At 62.8% G+C, this 15,420-nt stretch overlaps 1 protein-coding gene across 3 annotated transcripts; it reads left to right on the forward strand.

The window, feature by feature from the left end:
• The first annotated feature begins 2,063 nt into the window (after window positions 1–2,063).
• On the forward strand, window positions 2,064–15,335 carry GIT1 (GIT ArfGAP 1). Of its 3 annotated transcripts, none has more exons than XM_041000752.1 (21): window positions 2,064–2,405; window positions 6,998–7,131; window positions 7,503–7,615; window positions 7,722–7,827; window positions 8,543–8,760; window positions 8,846–8,940; window positions 9,273–9,315; window positions 10,721–10,747; window positions 10,923–10,971; window positions 11,290–11,362; window positions 11,678–11,775; window positions 11,974–12,085; window positions 12,159–12,292; window positions 12,386–12,538; window positions 12,618–12,848; window positions 12,942–12,995; window positions 13,158–13,244; window positions 13,344–13,417; window positions 13,518–13,700; window positions 13,802–13,865; window positions 13,978–15,335. In XM_041000752.1, exons 1-21 carry the CDS (start codon window positions 2,354–2,356, stop codon window positions 14,188–14,190), a joined length of 2,313 nt encoding a protein of 770 aa, XP_040856686.1. In that variant the 5' UTR covers window positions 2,064–2,353; the 3' UTR covers window positions 14,191–15,335. The 3 variants fall into 3 exon arrangements, with proteins under 3 accessions (XP_040856686.1, XP_040856687.1, XP_040856688.1); XM_041000754.1 differs by having other exon boundaries at window positions 2,304–2,405; window positions 13,227–13,244; XM_041000753.1 differs by lacking the exon at window positions 10,721–10,747.
• Window positions 15,336–15,420: the final 85 nt, after the last annotated feature.

Here is a 15,420-nt window from a genome sequence, read left to right on the forward strand (position 1 = left end):
CTTGCAAACTCCCCGAGCCTCTCTCGGGTTTCTTTGTGTGGTCTCCCCTCCTGCCTCCTCCACACCCTGCGGTGCCAGGCCCGGGCGGGAAGGGACGAGGGCGGAGCGCACCGCCGCGCCCGGTTCTCCAGCCGGGGAGGAGGAGCCAGCCGGGCGTCGCCGCTAGCCGCGGCCACCAGGGGTCAGCAGATGGTTGCGGCTGCCCCGGAGCTGGGGAGGGGGCTCGAGCGCGGGGGTGGGGGGCGTCCAGGAGTGACCGCTGGATACATTTCCTCATTAAAAAAATTTTTTTTTCTGGAGCCTTGTGTGTGATTCCGCCTCAGCTGTCCCGCGCCTTTGGGTGTGCACACGTTGCCGGGGAAGCCCAGTCGCCCCCTTTTATTTCCCTCAGCTCCGTTGCGACAGCGCTGGGGGTGGGGACCAGGGGGATGCTGCTGGCAAAAAGTTTGTGGACGCGGAGTCCGCGCCAGGACCACGCCCAGGTAGTCCCCGGGGCCGCCTGGAGCTGGGGACGGGGCAGCGTGGTGACTCACCCTTCCTCGCCCGACAGCCCAAAGGGCAGGGCGGGAGCTGAGGGGCGGGGGGCGCCCGGATTCGGGGACTCGGGTCCCCGCCCCCACCTCCCAGTGGGTCAGCCAGGCGCTCGGGTCGCCGGGCGGCCAGGTGACAGCTCCACCCAGGTACCTGTGCCTTCGCCCGGAACGCCCGGGCTGCCACGTGCTCCGGACGCGCCCACACGGCAGAGCAACAAAGACCAGCCCAGCCGCCCGGCTGCCAGCGGCCGCCTCGACTGCGAATAAATGAAATTCCGTAGCTGGGGGAAGGAGGGTGTCGATGGGGAGAGTGTGAGCAGGCGGGTGGGCTGCGCCCCCGGGACGGGGCTGTCCAGCCACTCCTGCTTACCCCCCCTCAGTCACAGCCCCCGGAGCTCCCCGGTGCGGGTGCAGCCCGGGTTGGGGTGCAGGTGGGACACCATTGAACCCCAAACCCGACACCCCCAGAGGCGGAATCTGAGCTGGCACGGGCCCTCACCAACGTGGGGGGGGGGAGGGGAGGACTGCCAGAGGCCAGAGGTGTTTTCTTTTTTTTTTTTTTAAGGTGCGATTATAAATATATCCCGTGGATTGCTATTTCAAACAAACTTGTCAATCTGGGCTGCAGCGAAAGGCGATGGAGGCAGCTCTGCGTGTATTTCGGGCGGTGTGACTCATGAGCAGCACTTGGCGCCCCTAGGGAAGGGAGGCTGCCCACCCCTGCACTGCTGGGGCGCGCACCCCTGCCCGATGCCCTGGGCTGGGGAGACCCTGTCCTCACCGTGCCACCGCTGACCTGACCCCTGTCCAGGGTGGCCTGCGTTGCGGAGCTGGGTGCACGCCGGGCACACGTGAATGGGGGAGCATGCTCAGTGTAGGGGGTGCACCCACGTGCAGTCTGCCCTCCCCCCACCTCCGTTTGAAACAGGTTTTCCAGCAGGGTAGAAGCCCCCGCTCGGGGATGCACACCCCTCGGGGAGGTCCCCGGGACCTTGGGCAGAAGCGGGCGCGGTGGACCCTCGGCAGGGCGTCGAGGCCTGCTCCGCGTCGACCCCCTCTGCGCTCCACGCGGGGAGAGGCAAGGGGGGCGCATAGATACTGCCTGACCTCCCTCACACCTGGGCGTCCAGGTTGTGGCCAAGGGTGTGACCACACACACACGCGCGCACCTGGACACGGAGCTGTGGCTCCCTGAGGGGAGCAGGGGTGTCGGGGACGGATTCAGACGCCCAGGTCACCCCACCTAGGGGTACAGGGATGACCCCCTAAAGCACACCCCCTTGGCGACTCCAGCTCCCGCTTCCCTGAAGGCTTTGGGGACCGCAGGTGGTGGCGGCGGGGGGCTCGGCGAGCGCGGCAGCGGAGGGTCCCCGGGCTGCAGGCCACGCCGCCTGTCCGCGCCCCGCGCCGCCGCGGCCCCTTTAAGCGCCCCCGCCCCCCGCCGGCCGCGCTCCCGGCTTCCTCTCTCCGGGTCGGGGGACGGGGGCGGCCCCTCCTCCGGGGGGCGGGGTCTGCGCCGCTTCCTGCAGGAGGGGGCGGGGAGAGCGCGCGGCGCGCGGCGGCGGGGCGGCGCGGGGCGGCGCGGGGCGCGCGGGGCGGAGGGCGCCCGAGGGCGAGCGGGGCGGGCGGGCACGGCGGGTTCCGGGCCAGCCCCGGGCGCGGACGGTTGGCCGGGCGCGCGGAGCCTCGCCGGGGCCTTGCCGGAGCCGGGCCGGGCAGCAAGGGGTCGCCGCCGCCACCACCGCCGCCGCCGCCGCCCGGGCCCGCCGCCCGCGCCCCCCACGCTGGCCCAGAGGGCTGCGGCCGCGTCGCCGCTGAGGATGTCCCGGAAGGGGCCGCGAGCGGAGGTGTGTGCGGACTGCAGCGCCCCGGGTAAGCGGGGCCGGGCCGGGCCGGGCCAGGGGCGGGACCGCGCACCCAGGCCCGCCGCCGGGCGGGCGCCGGGGCCTGGCGGGAGCGCGGTGCGCGGCCGGAGGACGGGGCGGGGCGGGGGGCTGCGGCCTCCGGCCTCCTCCGGCCCCCGAGGCCGGGCCGCCGTGCAGTCGTGTCCTTGGGTGGAGGGCCGGCCCGAGGGGGCCGCTCGTTCCCTCCCTGCCGACCCCCCACCCCGCCAAGTCCGGGGGCTGGCGAGCAAAGACGTTGCCGGCGCCGCCTCCCACCCCTCAGCCAGAGGGAGGCGGGCAGCTTGCTGCCTCCCCACCTCCCCACCTCCCCATGGCGGTGTCCAGACGGAAGCGCCATCCTGGCTTGGCCGGAGGGTTGTGGCGGAGGCCGGCAGGGCCTGAGGAGGTAAGGGGCAAATGTGGTTTTTGTGTCGTCTCGGTGCCGCCCCCGCGTCTTGCACCTGCTGCTCTCATGGTCGGCGCGACCGCTGGGCTGGCCAGAGGGAGGGCAGGGGGCATCTAGGGTCCTAGGGCTTGGATACAGTTTCCTGGGGAGCACAGGAGGGGGTGGCTCCTCCTAGGGCTCCTTGCCCCTGGCTCCCGAGGCTGAGGCCCCTGGCAGGGCCTGGTTCAGGGAGAGGCCACGCCTGGGCATCCTCATCCCCAGGCCTGCTTGCCGACTGGGAACAGCTGAGCTCGCCTTTGCCTAATTCCCCTGGTGAAGCCTGCTCCTAAGGCGGCCTCGATCTGCTCCCCTAGCCCGGTCTAGCCAGGCTGGTTAGGGGACAGTGGCAAAGGGCTGTCTGGATTCCCCACTCGGCCTGCTCCCTACGTTTACGTGGTAGGTTTCTTCGCACCAGCAGTCCCAGGCCTACAAAGGAACTGAGGGACGATGACCTGAGGGGCTGCCCCTGTCTGATGGGAATGGACTCAGCCTGCCCAAGGGGCTGGGAAGAAGCTGGCTTGTGGGAAGCTTAGACAAGGAGCCGTCTCCCCTGGAGATGCTTGGGCAGGCTTTTGGGGGGGTCTGTGAATGTGAGGTGCTGCTCTGTGTGCCACCTCTTTGAACGGGAGCCCATCAGATGCCCTCCCATTGGCTCTGTTCCCCAGGCTGGGGGCTTGGAAATGGGTTACCTGGCCAAGGCAATAGTCACAAAGTGCTTTGTGAGTGGCTTGGAGGGCCCTGTTGGCGGAGGGAGGGGTGTCCATACCCCTAATTACCTGGGAAATATCACACCCTTCCCCCTCTGGCAGGCAGGAGTGGGCGTGGAAGGGTGAAGGAGAGACCTTGTCTTGTATGGGCCCTGCACAGGGCTGGGTGTAACATGGTCTGGGAGAGCAGGGGAGGTGTGGGCCGCCTGGGTTTTAATGTTGACTTTGCTTCCTGCGCCCCCAGTGACCCATGGCAAGGCTTTGCTCCCTCTGGATCTCTGCTTCCCCAGTTGTGAGGCCCAGAAGTTAGGGCGGACTCTGAAGGAGGAGAAGGCCTCCTGCCGTCCCCGTTCCTGGTGCCCAAAGCCCGTGCGTCAGATGTGGGAGCTGCCATCTGCCCCAGTACAAACTGCAGCTCCCTACGCACCTCCTTTTCCCCAACCAGGAAGATAGGGAGAAGGTGCAGGTGGGGAGGTGGACCCGAGATTGGCAAAGTCTTATTGATCCTCACATCTGTCTGGGACCTGGCGGCTGTTCCCAAGGGTGTGGTCACAAAGCCGACCTCCTGCTGACTGCTTGGGACTTTCTTGGGCCACTGGCCCATGGCATGGAGCAGTATTCGTGTCCTGGGACCGGTGAACGCACAGGTCTGAGGCCTGAGGGATGCAGCAGTGTGGGGTCCAAACCCAGGCTACCCACCTCAGTGAGGCTGCCACCCAGCAGAATAGGCTTTCTTGCAGGATCCCCAAGATTCCCCAGTCCCAGGAGTGGGCCAAGGCCCCCTTTTAGATGGTTCACTTGGGGGGTGATGTAAGTACAGCCAGCCCTCACAACCTACAGAGGGCAGGAGTATGTGGCAAGGCATGGCGACTATGACAACTTGTGCCACCTCGTCAGGTGGCTTCTGTGCCCCGTCTGCCTAAATGCCAGGGAGGCAGGAGTTGGGTCTCTCCCTGGAGAATGCTGCCTGCTGCCCACCCCTCTCATCTCCAAGGCAGCCTTTCCACAGCCCAGGGCACAGGAGGGAGCCCTCGACATAGCTGTCCTGATGAGCAAGACTGGCCACTGATGGGACGGGGGACTATGTGTGGAAGGACCCACAGACTCACTGACCCCTTGGTAATGGAGATCGGGGGCTGGGACAAAATCCTGCCTAGGTGTGCCCGCCCCGTCTCTGACTCCCTCCCCCAACAGAAGGTCGCCCTCACCTGCTTCGGGACGGCCCACTTTTCCCTCTTGTCTGGTGATGATTGGGTCTTTAGGAGAGAGGCCAGAGCCTGGTGTTGATAAGCACATCTGCGGGCCCTTGAGGCCACTGTCGCTTCTGCAGTGGCAGGAAGTCGCTATGATAGAGGTCACTGTGGGCTCTGCCCTGGCAAGCTCTATCTGGAGATGCCTGCAGCCTGCCACATAGACCAGACCACAGCAACTGCAGAGCCAGGGCCTGGGGTCAGCTTATGGGTCTTATGCAGTGTCCATCCCTTCTGCCCCAAGTAAGGGCCACAGAGGCTCTTAGGGGCAAAGGTGCTTTAACCCTCAACCACAGCAGCTGGTAGACTTGAAACCCCATGTGTCCTTCCCTTAGGGACTGACACATGAGGAGCTTGGGGGCTCCTTATCCCCAAGTAAACCCAAGGCTACATGGGTAGACATGGTAGGTGGGACATCAGGGTGCATTTCGGTCTCCAACATCCAGGCCCTGGTACTCTCCTGTTTCAGGTCATCGTGGAGGACTGGGAGGGTTACCCCCACAGGCTGGGAGAGGGGACCAAGCCTGGTCCCACGGTCTCTGCCACACATCCAGGAGCTCTCTGTGTGTCCATCACCTGGGGCCTTCAGGAGCCATGAAGCTGGCTGCTCTAGGCTGCTGCTCTGTTGGTCCACAGGCCTAGGGAGGAGGCCTCAGGGCAGCCCATTTATGATCCTGGCCTGGGCGGCTCCCCACTTACAGGAAACCCCACCATTTCAACTAGAGGAATGTAGGCTGCATCATTTCCGGCTTCCTGCCTGCACTGCCGGAGGTAGCTGGCAGGCAGACCCCTGACCCAGTGGTGTTTGGGGTGGGGGAGGTGGCCTTCCCTGCATGGGAGCCTTACTGTTTGACGCCAACATGCCCCAGGCTCCCTGCCTTCTGCAGGTGGCTGGTCCAGCTTTGCGGCCCAAGGAAGGCATATAGTAGCACTTTGCCATCCCTTTCCTGCCCTGTTTTGGGGAGTCCCTAAAGCAGCCTGTACCCAAGAATGAACCCTCTCATTCACTTCCTATCTTCTGTGGCTGGACCCCTAACTCGGTCTCGTGGTTCCCAGGGACACTGGTGGGAGTCCTTGGGAACAAGGACCCTACAGTCACCCTATGCTTAGGAGGGGCCCTCGTCACCCAAGCCTGTCCCTGCCCCCAGGGCCACCCACTCTGGACATCCTGAGCACCATGGGGAAAGGCAGAGAGCCAGCTGTCCCCCACCACACCCCCACACACCCCCAGGCCTAGGCTTCCTGAGCAGGCGGGTGGGGGCCTGGGCAGAGCACACTGTCCTGGGAGAGTGGCTCCCCACCCCCACAGGCCAGCAGCACACAATGGCAGCTTTCTCCCCCATGACCTTTCCGCAGCCCGAGTTATAGGCAGCCGCCTCCTCCCCTGTCCCAGGGGCCCTGGCTGGGTGGTATCTCTGCTGCCCTTGGGAGGATCTTGGGTGCTCCCACCCACCCTGGCCTCCTTGTCGCCAGGGTTCACTTCTCCCCAGAGGAACCGAGCTCCTCTGGGGTCCAGCACAGCATGGCGAGCTCTGCCATTTACAAAGACCCAGCCCTGCTTCATGCCCCTTCTAAACTTTGGCCTTGTAACCTTGAGCCAGCCCTCTGACCTCTCTGAGAGCCCCATCTCCTTACTTGGGAGGCAGGTACAGCATCTCCCACCTAGCTGTCATGTGTAAAGCCACCTGGTGGGCACAGGTCGGTTCTTTCACCCTGCTCATCCTTCTTGGAAGGAGCTCCAGCTCCCCCCCCCCCCCATCAGTGCTGTGGCGGGAGACCACCTGACACACCGTCTCAGCTACCCACATCGGGCTGGGGGTAGGAGGCTATGGAGGGGCTGACCGTCAGACCAAGGCCTTCCTGCCTCCCTGTAAGCACAGGCATAAGACGGCAGGTTTGCTCCTTCGGGAAAGGCTGGGAGACTGCTAGCAGTGGCTATAGGACAAACAGCTGTGACCACTAAATGGGCCCTAGGGAGCACATGTCCCCAGAGGGGTGAAGTCCTCTCATTCCTGCCTGTGAGCCCTAGGAGCAAGCCCTCAGTGGTCACCCTGGGCCTGCTTGGTGCTCCCAGCTCCTCGCTGCTGAGGGCAGGGCAAGTGAGTGTGGGAAGTACCAAGCGGGGGAGACGGGCTTGCTGCCCTCTGGCTCTGGTTAACCCTTGCCCCTGCACCAGCAGACCCTGGCTGGGCATCCATCAGCAGGGGTGTGCTGGTGTGTGACGAGTGCTGCAGTGTGCACCGGAGCCTGGGACGCCACATCTCCATTGTCAAGCACCTTCGCCACAGCGCCTGGCCCCCCACGCTGCTGCAGGTATGCACTTGGGCCAGCTAACTTCTCCTTCCCTGAAGATGTGGGGTACCTGGTACTGGCTCAGGATCCCCTCCCCTACCTACAACCCCCAATACACTCTGGAATCTTCAGCTTGCAGGGGGTAGCAACCCCCTGGGCAGAGCTAACACTGACTCTCCTTACCCACACGAAAGCCAGCTCTCACCTGCTTCCTGGCCCATCCAGGTGCTCAGTCGTGTGGCCCAGCTGGGTGCCACCTGAAGTGCTTGAGGTGCCCTACTTGGTAGAGCAGTAGGGTGCTGTGTGCAGCCCCAGCAGGCACTGGGGCTGTGTCCCCCATGCCCAGCACACAGTGGGCGCTCACTCACTTGGCATCCATCCTTTCCCCACAGATGGTGCACACGCTTGCCAGCAACGGGGCCAACTCCATCTGGGAGCACTCCCTGCTGGACCCCGCACAAGTGCAGAGTGGCCGGCGCAAAGCCAACCCACAGGACAAAGTCCAGTGAGTGTGGCCAGAGGGGCAGTGGGCAGGGTGCATGGGTTTGGGATGCAGAGTCGGGTCACCACCTTCCATTCCACCGCCCACATGCCGTGTGTGTGCCATACAGCCCCATCAAGTCCGAGTTCATCAGGGCCAAGTACCAGATGTTGGCATTTGTGCACAAGCTCCCCTGCCGGGACGACGATGGAGTCACCGCCAAAGACCTCAGCAAGGTTCGAGGGGCTCTGCCATGAAGCGGGTGGGCACACCTTGGCCAGCCCAATCCCTGATAGGGTAGGTAGGGCAATTTCTGTGCCAAGGTATGTGACCAAGGTGCCCTAGCTCCCAAGTGGGCCTATGAGGCCACTAAAACCCATGGACTGCCTCTCAGAGAAGACCCTTGATATGTCCATCTGTGAAATGGGGAAGCAACAAGAGCATCCAGCCCATGAGTGATGTGTCTTCCTGGACACAGCATGTGAGCACACAGCAGATGGTGACTGGTGGCAGTTAATTATTTTTAAAAGATATTTATTTTTTCCAGGTAGACAGTGATCCTCCATCTGCTGGTTCATGCCCCAAATGCCCACAACAGCCAGGGCTAAGAAAAAAAAAAGAACTAACAGAACTCAAGTCAGGCATCCCACACGGTGACCAACCCAAGCAGACCCAAGCACATCAGCCGCTCCCTGAGGCAGGCCTCCCAGGGTGCATTAGCAGGAAGCTGGAGGGGAAAGGGGAGAGCTGGACCTCAGACCAGGGACTCTGATGCGGGAAGGGAGCTCCTGCACCTGGCTTGCCCCGAAGGCAGTCATGGGCATTAATTCCTAGTGGGATGCCCTCTGTCCCCCAGACATACCAGCCCCTCAGAGCAGGGAGATGTGCAGGGAACAACTGGGTAGGCCTCATGCACACACGTGCGGTTATTGCACACTCCATTCCTCACAGCAACTGCATTCAAGTGTGCGGACCGGCAACCTGGAGACGTGTCTGCGCCTGCTCTCCCTGGGCGCCCAGGCCAACTTCTTCCACCCAGAAAAGGGCACCACCCCTCTGCACGTGGCTGCCAAGGCTGGGCAGACACTGCAGGCCGAGCTGCTGGTGGTGTACGGGGCTGATCCTGGCTCCCCCGATGTCAACGGCCGCACGCCCATTGACTATGCCAGGTGAGAGGGTCAGTCGAAGGTGAGGCCTGCATGGTGGGGGGCAGCGTGCTACTAGTGCAGGGCTGAGCCACACCTCTCCCCACAGGCAGGCGGGGCACCATGAGCTGGCAGAAAGGCTAGTTGAGTGTCAGTATGAGCTCACTGACCGACTGGCCTTCTACCTCTGTGGACGCAAGCCGGGTGAGCAGAGCATGGGGCAGGGCAGGTCTCTCTGGGCCAGGCAGGTGGGACCCAGACACACCCCAGCAGCAGGTGCCATGGTGACAAAGCCGGCTGGGGAACAGTGTTGCTAGGCAACTGGCTCCTGTGAAATTGCTGCAGGCTCTGGGCTGCAATGGGGAGTGGGGGTGGGCCTGGGCCCAATATCCAGCCAGCTTCCAGGACTCTTGGGGTGCCCCTGCCGCCTTCCCACTGCCACTTTTGGGTGCCAAGCCCTGCTTGGGTGCTGGGGTGAGCTCCCAGCCACTGAGGCCACCTAGCATCAGTGACTTGGCATTTTTATTTTTGTTCAGATCACAAGAATGGGCATTACATCATCCCACAGATGGCTGACAGGTAAGGCTCCCCCCTTTCCTCTCCACAATGCCAGGGCCTGGGACTCCCCTTTACCCCCCAACCACATATACATCTGCCCCAGGATGAGAGGCAGAGGTATTTCACAGCCTGGTCCTCACTCCTGATACTGAGCCCAGTCAGGTAAGGACTGTCAGCTTGGCACCTGGCCGGCACTGCCTAAGCCTTGTGCCTGTCCAGGGTGCTAGGAAAGACCCCTGTGCCAGGAGGGTGGATTGACTGCTGGGTGCCAACCCTACCCCAAAACCTGTATTAGGCAAGCCTCTGCAATGACAAGGTGGCCGGCTCTGAGGGCCTGACCCTCTCAGGGTCTGCCAGCCAGGCCCTGGTGGTACACTCAGGGGCCAGGGCTCCAGTGAGGTGTCTCTGCCTCTAACTTGAGAAGCAGGGACAGACAGCCCCATTGGTGGGGACACCCCAGGCACTCATCCAGCTCACGAGATGTAGCTGGCGCCACCTGGTGGCCAACTCCAATCTCTGCTTTTCTCGCTGTCAGGCTGTGCTGGGGGCCAGTATTCCCAGATACTTGCTCCCATGGCTGTAAGTTGGTGTGGACAGGTGCTGATGGTCAGGCCTGGGCAGCAGGAATCCCTCAACCCAGACCTCCTCTTTAAGACCCCAAGGCCCCCTTCCCCCTTTCCTCTGCTCTGATTCTGTTGGGGACGGGGCACAGATACCCCACATTTGGGCACACACTCAAATGCTAGCTGTATGCCATCTCTGGGCACCACAGACAGACTCGATCCATGCTCCTGAGGTCATGATAGGGAGGTAGCCAGTCCCAGTGGTCACTGCCCACCACAGGCGGGAAGGCAGGGGCAGTGGGGGGTCAGAAATGCACACCAAGTCAGGTGTCCTTGGCTCAGCACTAGGAGATGGCCAGAGACCAGCCCGCCCACCCCACACACCTCAGCAGGAGCTGGGATAACTCCCAGCGTGGAATGTTCTAGGCCATGGCTTTATGGCTTGAGGCAGGCTGCTCAACCTGAATTTTGTCACCTTCTCTAGATGCAGGGTTGATAAACTCTGAGGAAGATTAAATGACAAACATGAGGCTTTGAGCCTGCATTGTGAGGCATGCTTCCTGTTTAGACAGAGCTGGAGTGATCCCTGTGCACTGGCTATCCTGATGGCTGATGGTCATGCTGAAGGCAGTACAGCCAGATGAGTCAGAGAAACACTAGGCTGGCCCCCACGGGGAGGGGGAGTTAGAGCCACAGAGGGAATGAGACACACTCTGGGTGTTTCAAGAGCAGATGAATGGGCCCCGAGCGTGGGTGGTGCAGAGTCGAGGCTGTGCGTGTGCGCAGCGCTGTGTGAGCGCCACCTGAGGCGTAATTGCTGCCTCTGTCCTGTTCTTCCCTCTGCTGCCTTCCTCTGGACTTAGATCTCGGCAAAAGTGCATGTCTCAGAGGTACACTGAGCCCGCCAGCATGTGGGCCGTGGAGGCTGGGGTGGGGGGCGGGCGTGCAGCACTGCGGCTGGGGTCTTATCCCCGTGGGATTCCTGCATGTCTAGAAGGAGGCTGCCATCTGGCCTGGTCACCTCTCACTCTGTCTTTCCCTTCTATCTCCCCCCCTCGTCCCTAGCCTGGACCTGTCTGAGTTGGCCAAAGCTGCAAAGAAGAAGCTGCAGGCAGTGAGTACCCTGATGAGTGAGCCCCACCCCAGCCCACGAGGTCTCTCCAGACCTCCGCTCTCCCCAGCTCTGCCTTCCAGCACCAGGGCTTCCCGGGCCTTGTCCCCACCTTTGTCCTGCAAAGAACTGACTGCTCTGCCTCCCTCTGTCCTCTCCCTCCTTGGAGCTTGGTACACGGCCCCTACCTCCACTCCCAGGTCTCAGGCTACAGGGACTGGGTGGCAGCAGGGGTTCAAGCCTTTCCCCCAGGGAACTGGTCCTACCAGTCCTGGGGTCCCCCATCTGACAAAACTTGGTCCCCACTGCCCTGGCCTGCAGCTTAGCAACCGGCTTTTTGAGGAACTTGCAATGGACGTCTATGATGAAGTGGACCGGAGAGAGAATGATGCCGGTAAGCTGGGCAGTGTTGGGACGGGGGCTGCTTAGAGGCCCATGAGTGAGCCCACCAGGTTGGGCAGCTTCCCAGAGGGGCCCAGTGCAGGCCTGGCAACAAGGCAACCTGCTCCTCCCTCCCCTGGCCAGCCCCTCCTTGTCTGGCTGCCCCCACTTTGCTCCTTCCTGGCAAGGTATTGTTGTGTCCTCTCGACTAGTCTGCCCTGCCCTGCCCTGTTTGGGCCTAGAGCCCCCCACCTGTGTTCAGGCTTGGAGGACAGGGGGAGCCTTAACTTTGCACCCTGGATGATGGCACAGTGTCCTTCCCCCTCAGTGTGGCTGGCTACCCAGAACCACAGCACGCTGGTGACAGAACGCAGTGCCGTGCCCTTCCTGCCTGTTAACCCCGAGTACTCAGCTACCCGGAACCAGGTCAGGGGGTTGAGGGTGGACTGGGAGAGGGGGTGGTATGGGGAGCAGCCTCCACTGGGGATCCCTGTGTCTTCCCAAGGAGCTCCCTGTGGCATTCTAAGCCAGCTGGGGTTCTGCCCGAGAACAGGGCACAGCTTCGTGGTCATGTCCCCCTCCCCCTGTCCCTTGGGTGCCAGCTTGGGCCTCTCTGCCTCCCAGGGGCGACAGAAGCTGGCCCGCTTCAATGCACGGGAGTTTGCCACCTTGATCATTGACATCCTCAGCGAGGCCAAGCGCAGGCAGCAGGGCAAGAGCCTCAGCAGCCCCACAGGTAGGCTGGGCTCCCTTGGCAGGTGTGGCATGGCAGGGTGGGGCACCTCTAGTGACTGACCCTGCTCCCACAGACAACCTCGAGCTCTCCGCCCGGAGTCAGAGTGACCTCGACGACCAGCATGACTATGACAGCGTGGCCTCGGATGAGGACACGGACCAGGAACCCCTGCGTAGTACCGGTGCCGCCCGCAACAACCGCGCCCGGGTCTGAGCACTACCCCCCACCCAACTCCCAACCCTGACCCAGCCCAGGGGTACCCGGTGCACTACCCACTGACTGGTCCCACCACCCCTACAGAGCATGGACTCCTCAGACCTGTCCGACGGGGCTGTGACGCTGCAGGAGTACCTGGAGCTGAAGAAAGCTCTGGCCACCTCAGAGGCCAAGGTGCAACAGCTCATGAAGGTTAACAGCAGCCTAAGTGAGGAGCTACGGCGGCTGCAAAGAGAGGTCAGGACCACAGCCACAGGGGCGGGCACCCCATCCTCTGCCAGGACCCCATGTATGATGTTCCTGTATCTGCCCCTAGATCCACAAGCTGCAGGCAGAGAACCTGCAGCTCCGGCAGCCTCCTGGGCCAGCACCCACACCCCCGCTCCCCACCGACCGGGCAGAACACACACCCATGGGGCCTGGCGGTAGCACTCACCGCAGGGACCGCCAGGCTTTCTCCATGTACGAACCCGGCTCTGCCCTAAAGCCCTTCGGCGGTCCACCTGGGGACGAACTCTCCAGCCGGTTGCAGCCTTTCCACAGCACTGTAGGTGCCTCCAGTCTGCATGGGGAGAAGTGGGGAGGGGGACCTGCCCACCCCAGGGCCTGGCCGTGATGTCCACTGTGCTGACCCCACCAGGAACTCGAGGAGGACGCCATGTACTCAGTCCACGTCCCTGCTGGCCCTTATCGAGTAAGTGGAGCTTGGGCAAGGTGGGTACAGCCAGGTCCTGTGCCCCAGGGGGAATCAGGCTCTCAGGTGGACACCCAAATTTGAAGATGGTTAGTGGCCTTGATCCCCACCCTAGCTGGAAGCAGGCGGAGATGCCGATTCCAGCCCGGCCTTGACTTTCAGATCCGGAAGGGGGTATCCACCTCGGCTGTGCCCTTCACTCCCTCCTCCCCACTGCTGTCCAGCTCCCAGGAAGGAAGCCGCCATGCGGTAAGGCATGCTTGACCAGTGCCCCGAGGCAGAGGCTGAGGGTGACAATGGGAGGGGACCCTGGCATGTTCACTCAATGCCCACTCCTCATGCCCCCAGAGCAAGCTTTCACGCCATGGCAGCGGCGCCGACAGCGACTATGAGAACACGCAAAGCGGGGACCCACTTCTGGGGTGAGGCACTGGGGTTCCCAGCAGCACCCCCATCCTGCCTAGGTCTGTGGAGGTGAGCAGCCCTGGGGCTGACCATCTCTGCTATGTGGCTCCGGGACAGGTTGGAAGGGAAGAGGTTTGTAGAGCTCGGCAAGGAGGACGACCTGCATCCAGAGCTCGAGAGCCTGGACGGGGACCTGGAGCCTGGGCTGCCCAGCACAGAGGACGTAATCCTCAAGACGGAGCAGGTCACCAAGAACATCCAGGAGCTGCTGCGCGCGGCCCAGGAGTTTAAGCATGACAGGTAGGCCAGGCCTGTGGGCTCCTGCTGGGCTACAGGGAGTAGGCAGCTCCCACTGTGCCTGGAAACCTCCGAGACCCCACGAGTCTCTTCCCTGCCCCTAGCTTTGTGCCCTGCTCAGAGAAGATCCATTTGGCTGTGACTGAGATGGCCTCTCTCTTCCCAAAGGTACAAGCGCCCTGGGGTAAAGGGCAGGCCGGGAGGATGCAGCACCTGCTGGGGTACAGCCACAGACACACTGGGTGGGAAGTCCAAAGCCGGGCCTCTTGTCTCCCTGCAGAGGCCAGCCCTGGAGCCTGTGCGCAGCTCGCTCCGGCTGCTCAACGCCAGTGCATACCGGCTGCAGAGTGAGTGCCGGAAGACGGTGCCACCAGAGCCTGGCGTCCCTGTGGACTTCCAGCTGCTGACTCAGCAGGTGATCCAGTGCGCCTATGACATTGCCAAGGCTGCCAAGCAGCTGGTTACCATCACCACCCGAGAGAAGAAGCAGTGACCACTCCCAACACCTGTACCTGCACCCTGGGACCTCATTGGCCACGGGAGCTAGGCCACTCCAGACTCTAATCCTACCCCCTCAACAGAGCCACTGGCACAAGTGCCCTTAGCGCTGCCCCCCTCCACTGGCAGCCAGGCGCCCTGGTGCCCACCCTCGAGCCCCCACGATAGGGAGGTGAGGTGGCAGGACCTCTGTCCCCCACATTCCATGTACCTCTCCCCTGTACATAGCCCCTCCCCTCTAGTGTGCAGGGGCCCACCAGGTATCATTCCCAGCCCCTCAGCTGAGGGTCAGGTGGACACTCCAAGGGGGCAGCTCCCCCTGTACCGACCCACCCCCATGAGCCAGTTCAGCCCTGCGGGGGGCTGAGCGGGGGCATCCCCTCCTCTGTACATAACCTCTCTGGATGTCCCTGCCCTGTAGCCACCAGCTCCCTTGCTGCTCTCCCTTCCATGCCATACGGCCCCTGCCAAGGGCACAGGCTCCCAGCTTGTGTGCCGGGGACCCAAGCAGCAAACACTGGAAACCTTTTTCTCTCTCCTCTCTCTTTCCCTTAATTTTAACTTTGTGGTAACCGAGTGTCCCTGCGTGCCTGCGTGTGAGTGTGCGGGCGGCAGTGCCGTTCCGGAGGCCTGGCCCACTTGGAGCTGGGGGGCACTGAGGGGGTCAGCACTGGGACTGAAAGGCTTTCCAGCTGCAGTCCTGCCCTATGCCTCTTCTCACTGCTGCCCCCACTGCCCCCTTTTCTCCATGAAGTGAGAACAAGAAAACCACTTCCCTCCCTCCACCTCCCCCTCCCTATGGAGCGGGAGGTGCACAGGTTGGAGCGGAGGACTTGAGCCTGGGGCTGGCTCCCCGGGGTCCCTAATGCAGCTGGTGCCTGTGGAGCTGAGAGCCCCTGCCCAGAACCTTCTGGAGGCCAGCACTCACCATCACCACCTGCACCTCCTGTGCTCCCACTCTCCAGAGGCCTGGGTCCCCACCACCACCACTGCAGCCTGCAGAGGCTGACAGCGCCCAGCAGCTCTTGTCCTATCCTGCCTCTTCTCCCCTGGGGGCCAGGCCCTACCTGTGTGGTGGTGGGCTGACTGTCAAGACGTGTGTCATGTACATTTGTATCAAAAAATAAATAAGTGACCATGTGCTGCTCCTGACAGCTTAGGATGGGAGTGGGAGGTTGTGGGGGAAGTCAGACACCAACCTGATAGCCGGAAGCCAGTTGCCGAG

Source organism: Ochotona curzoniae, unplaced genomic scaffold (assembly GCF_017591425.1).
Source record: "Ochotona curzoniae isolate NIBS_2020 unplaced genomic scaffold, NIBS_Ocur_1.0 scaffold_2453, whole genome shotgun sequence".
Classification (NCBI taxonomy): domain Eukaryota; kingdom Metazoa; phylum Chordata; class Mammalia; order Lagomorpha; family Ochotonidae; genus Ochotona; species Ochotona curzoniae.

Excerpts from the sequence above, each read along its gene's own strand:
- GIT1 (XM_041000752.1), top strand. The coding sequence starts at position 2,354 with ATGTCCCGGAAGGGGCCGCGAGCGGAGGTGTGTGCGGACTGCAGCGCC. Across the intron at positions 12,539-12,617 it reads TACGGCGGCTGCAAAGAGAG|ATCCACAAGCTGCAGGCAGA; the intron begins GTCAGGACCACA and ends ATCTGCCCCTAG. Across the intron at positions 13,701-13,801 it reads CAGGAGTTTAAGCATGACAG|CTTTGTGCCCTGCTCAGAGA; the intron begins GTAGGCCAGGCC and ends CCCTGCCCCTAG.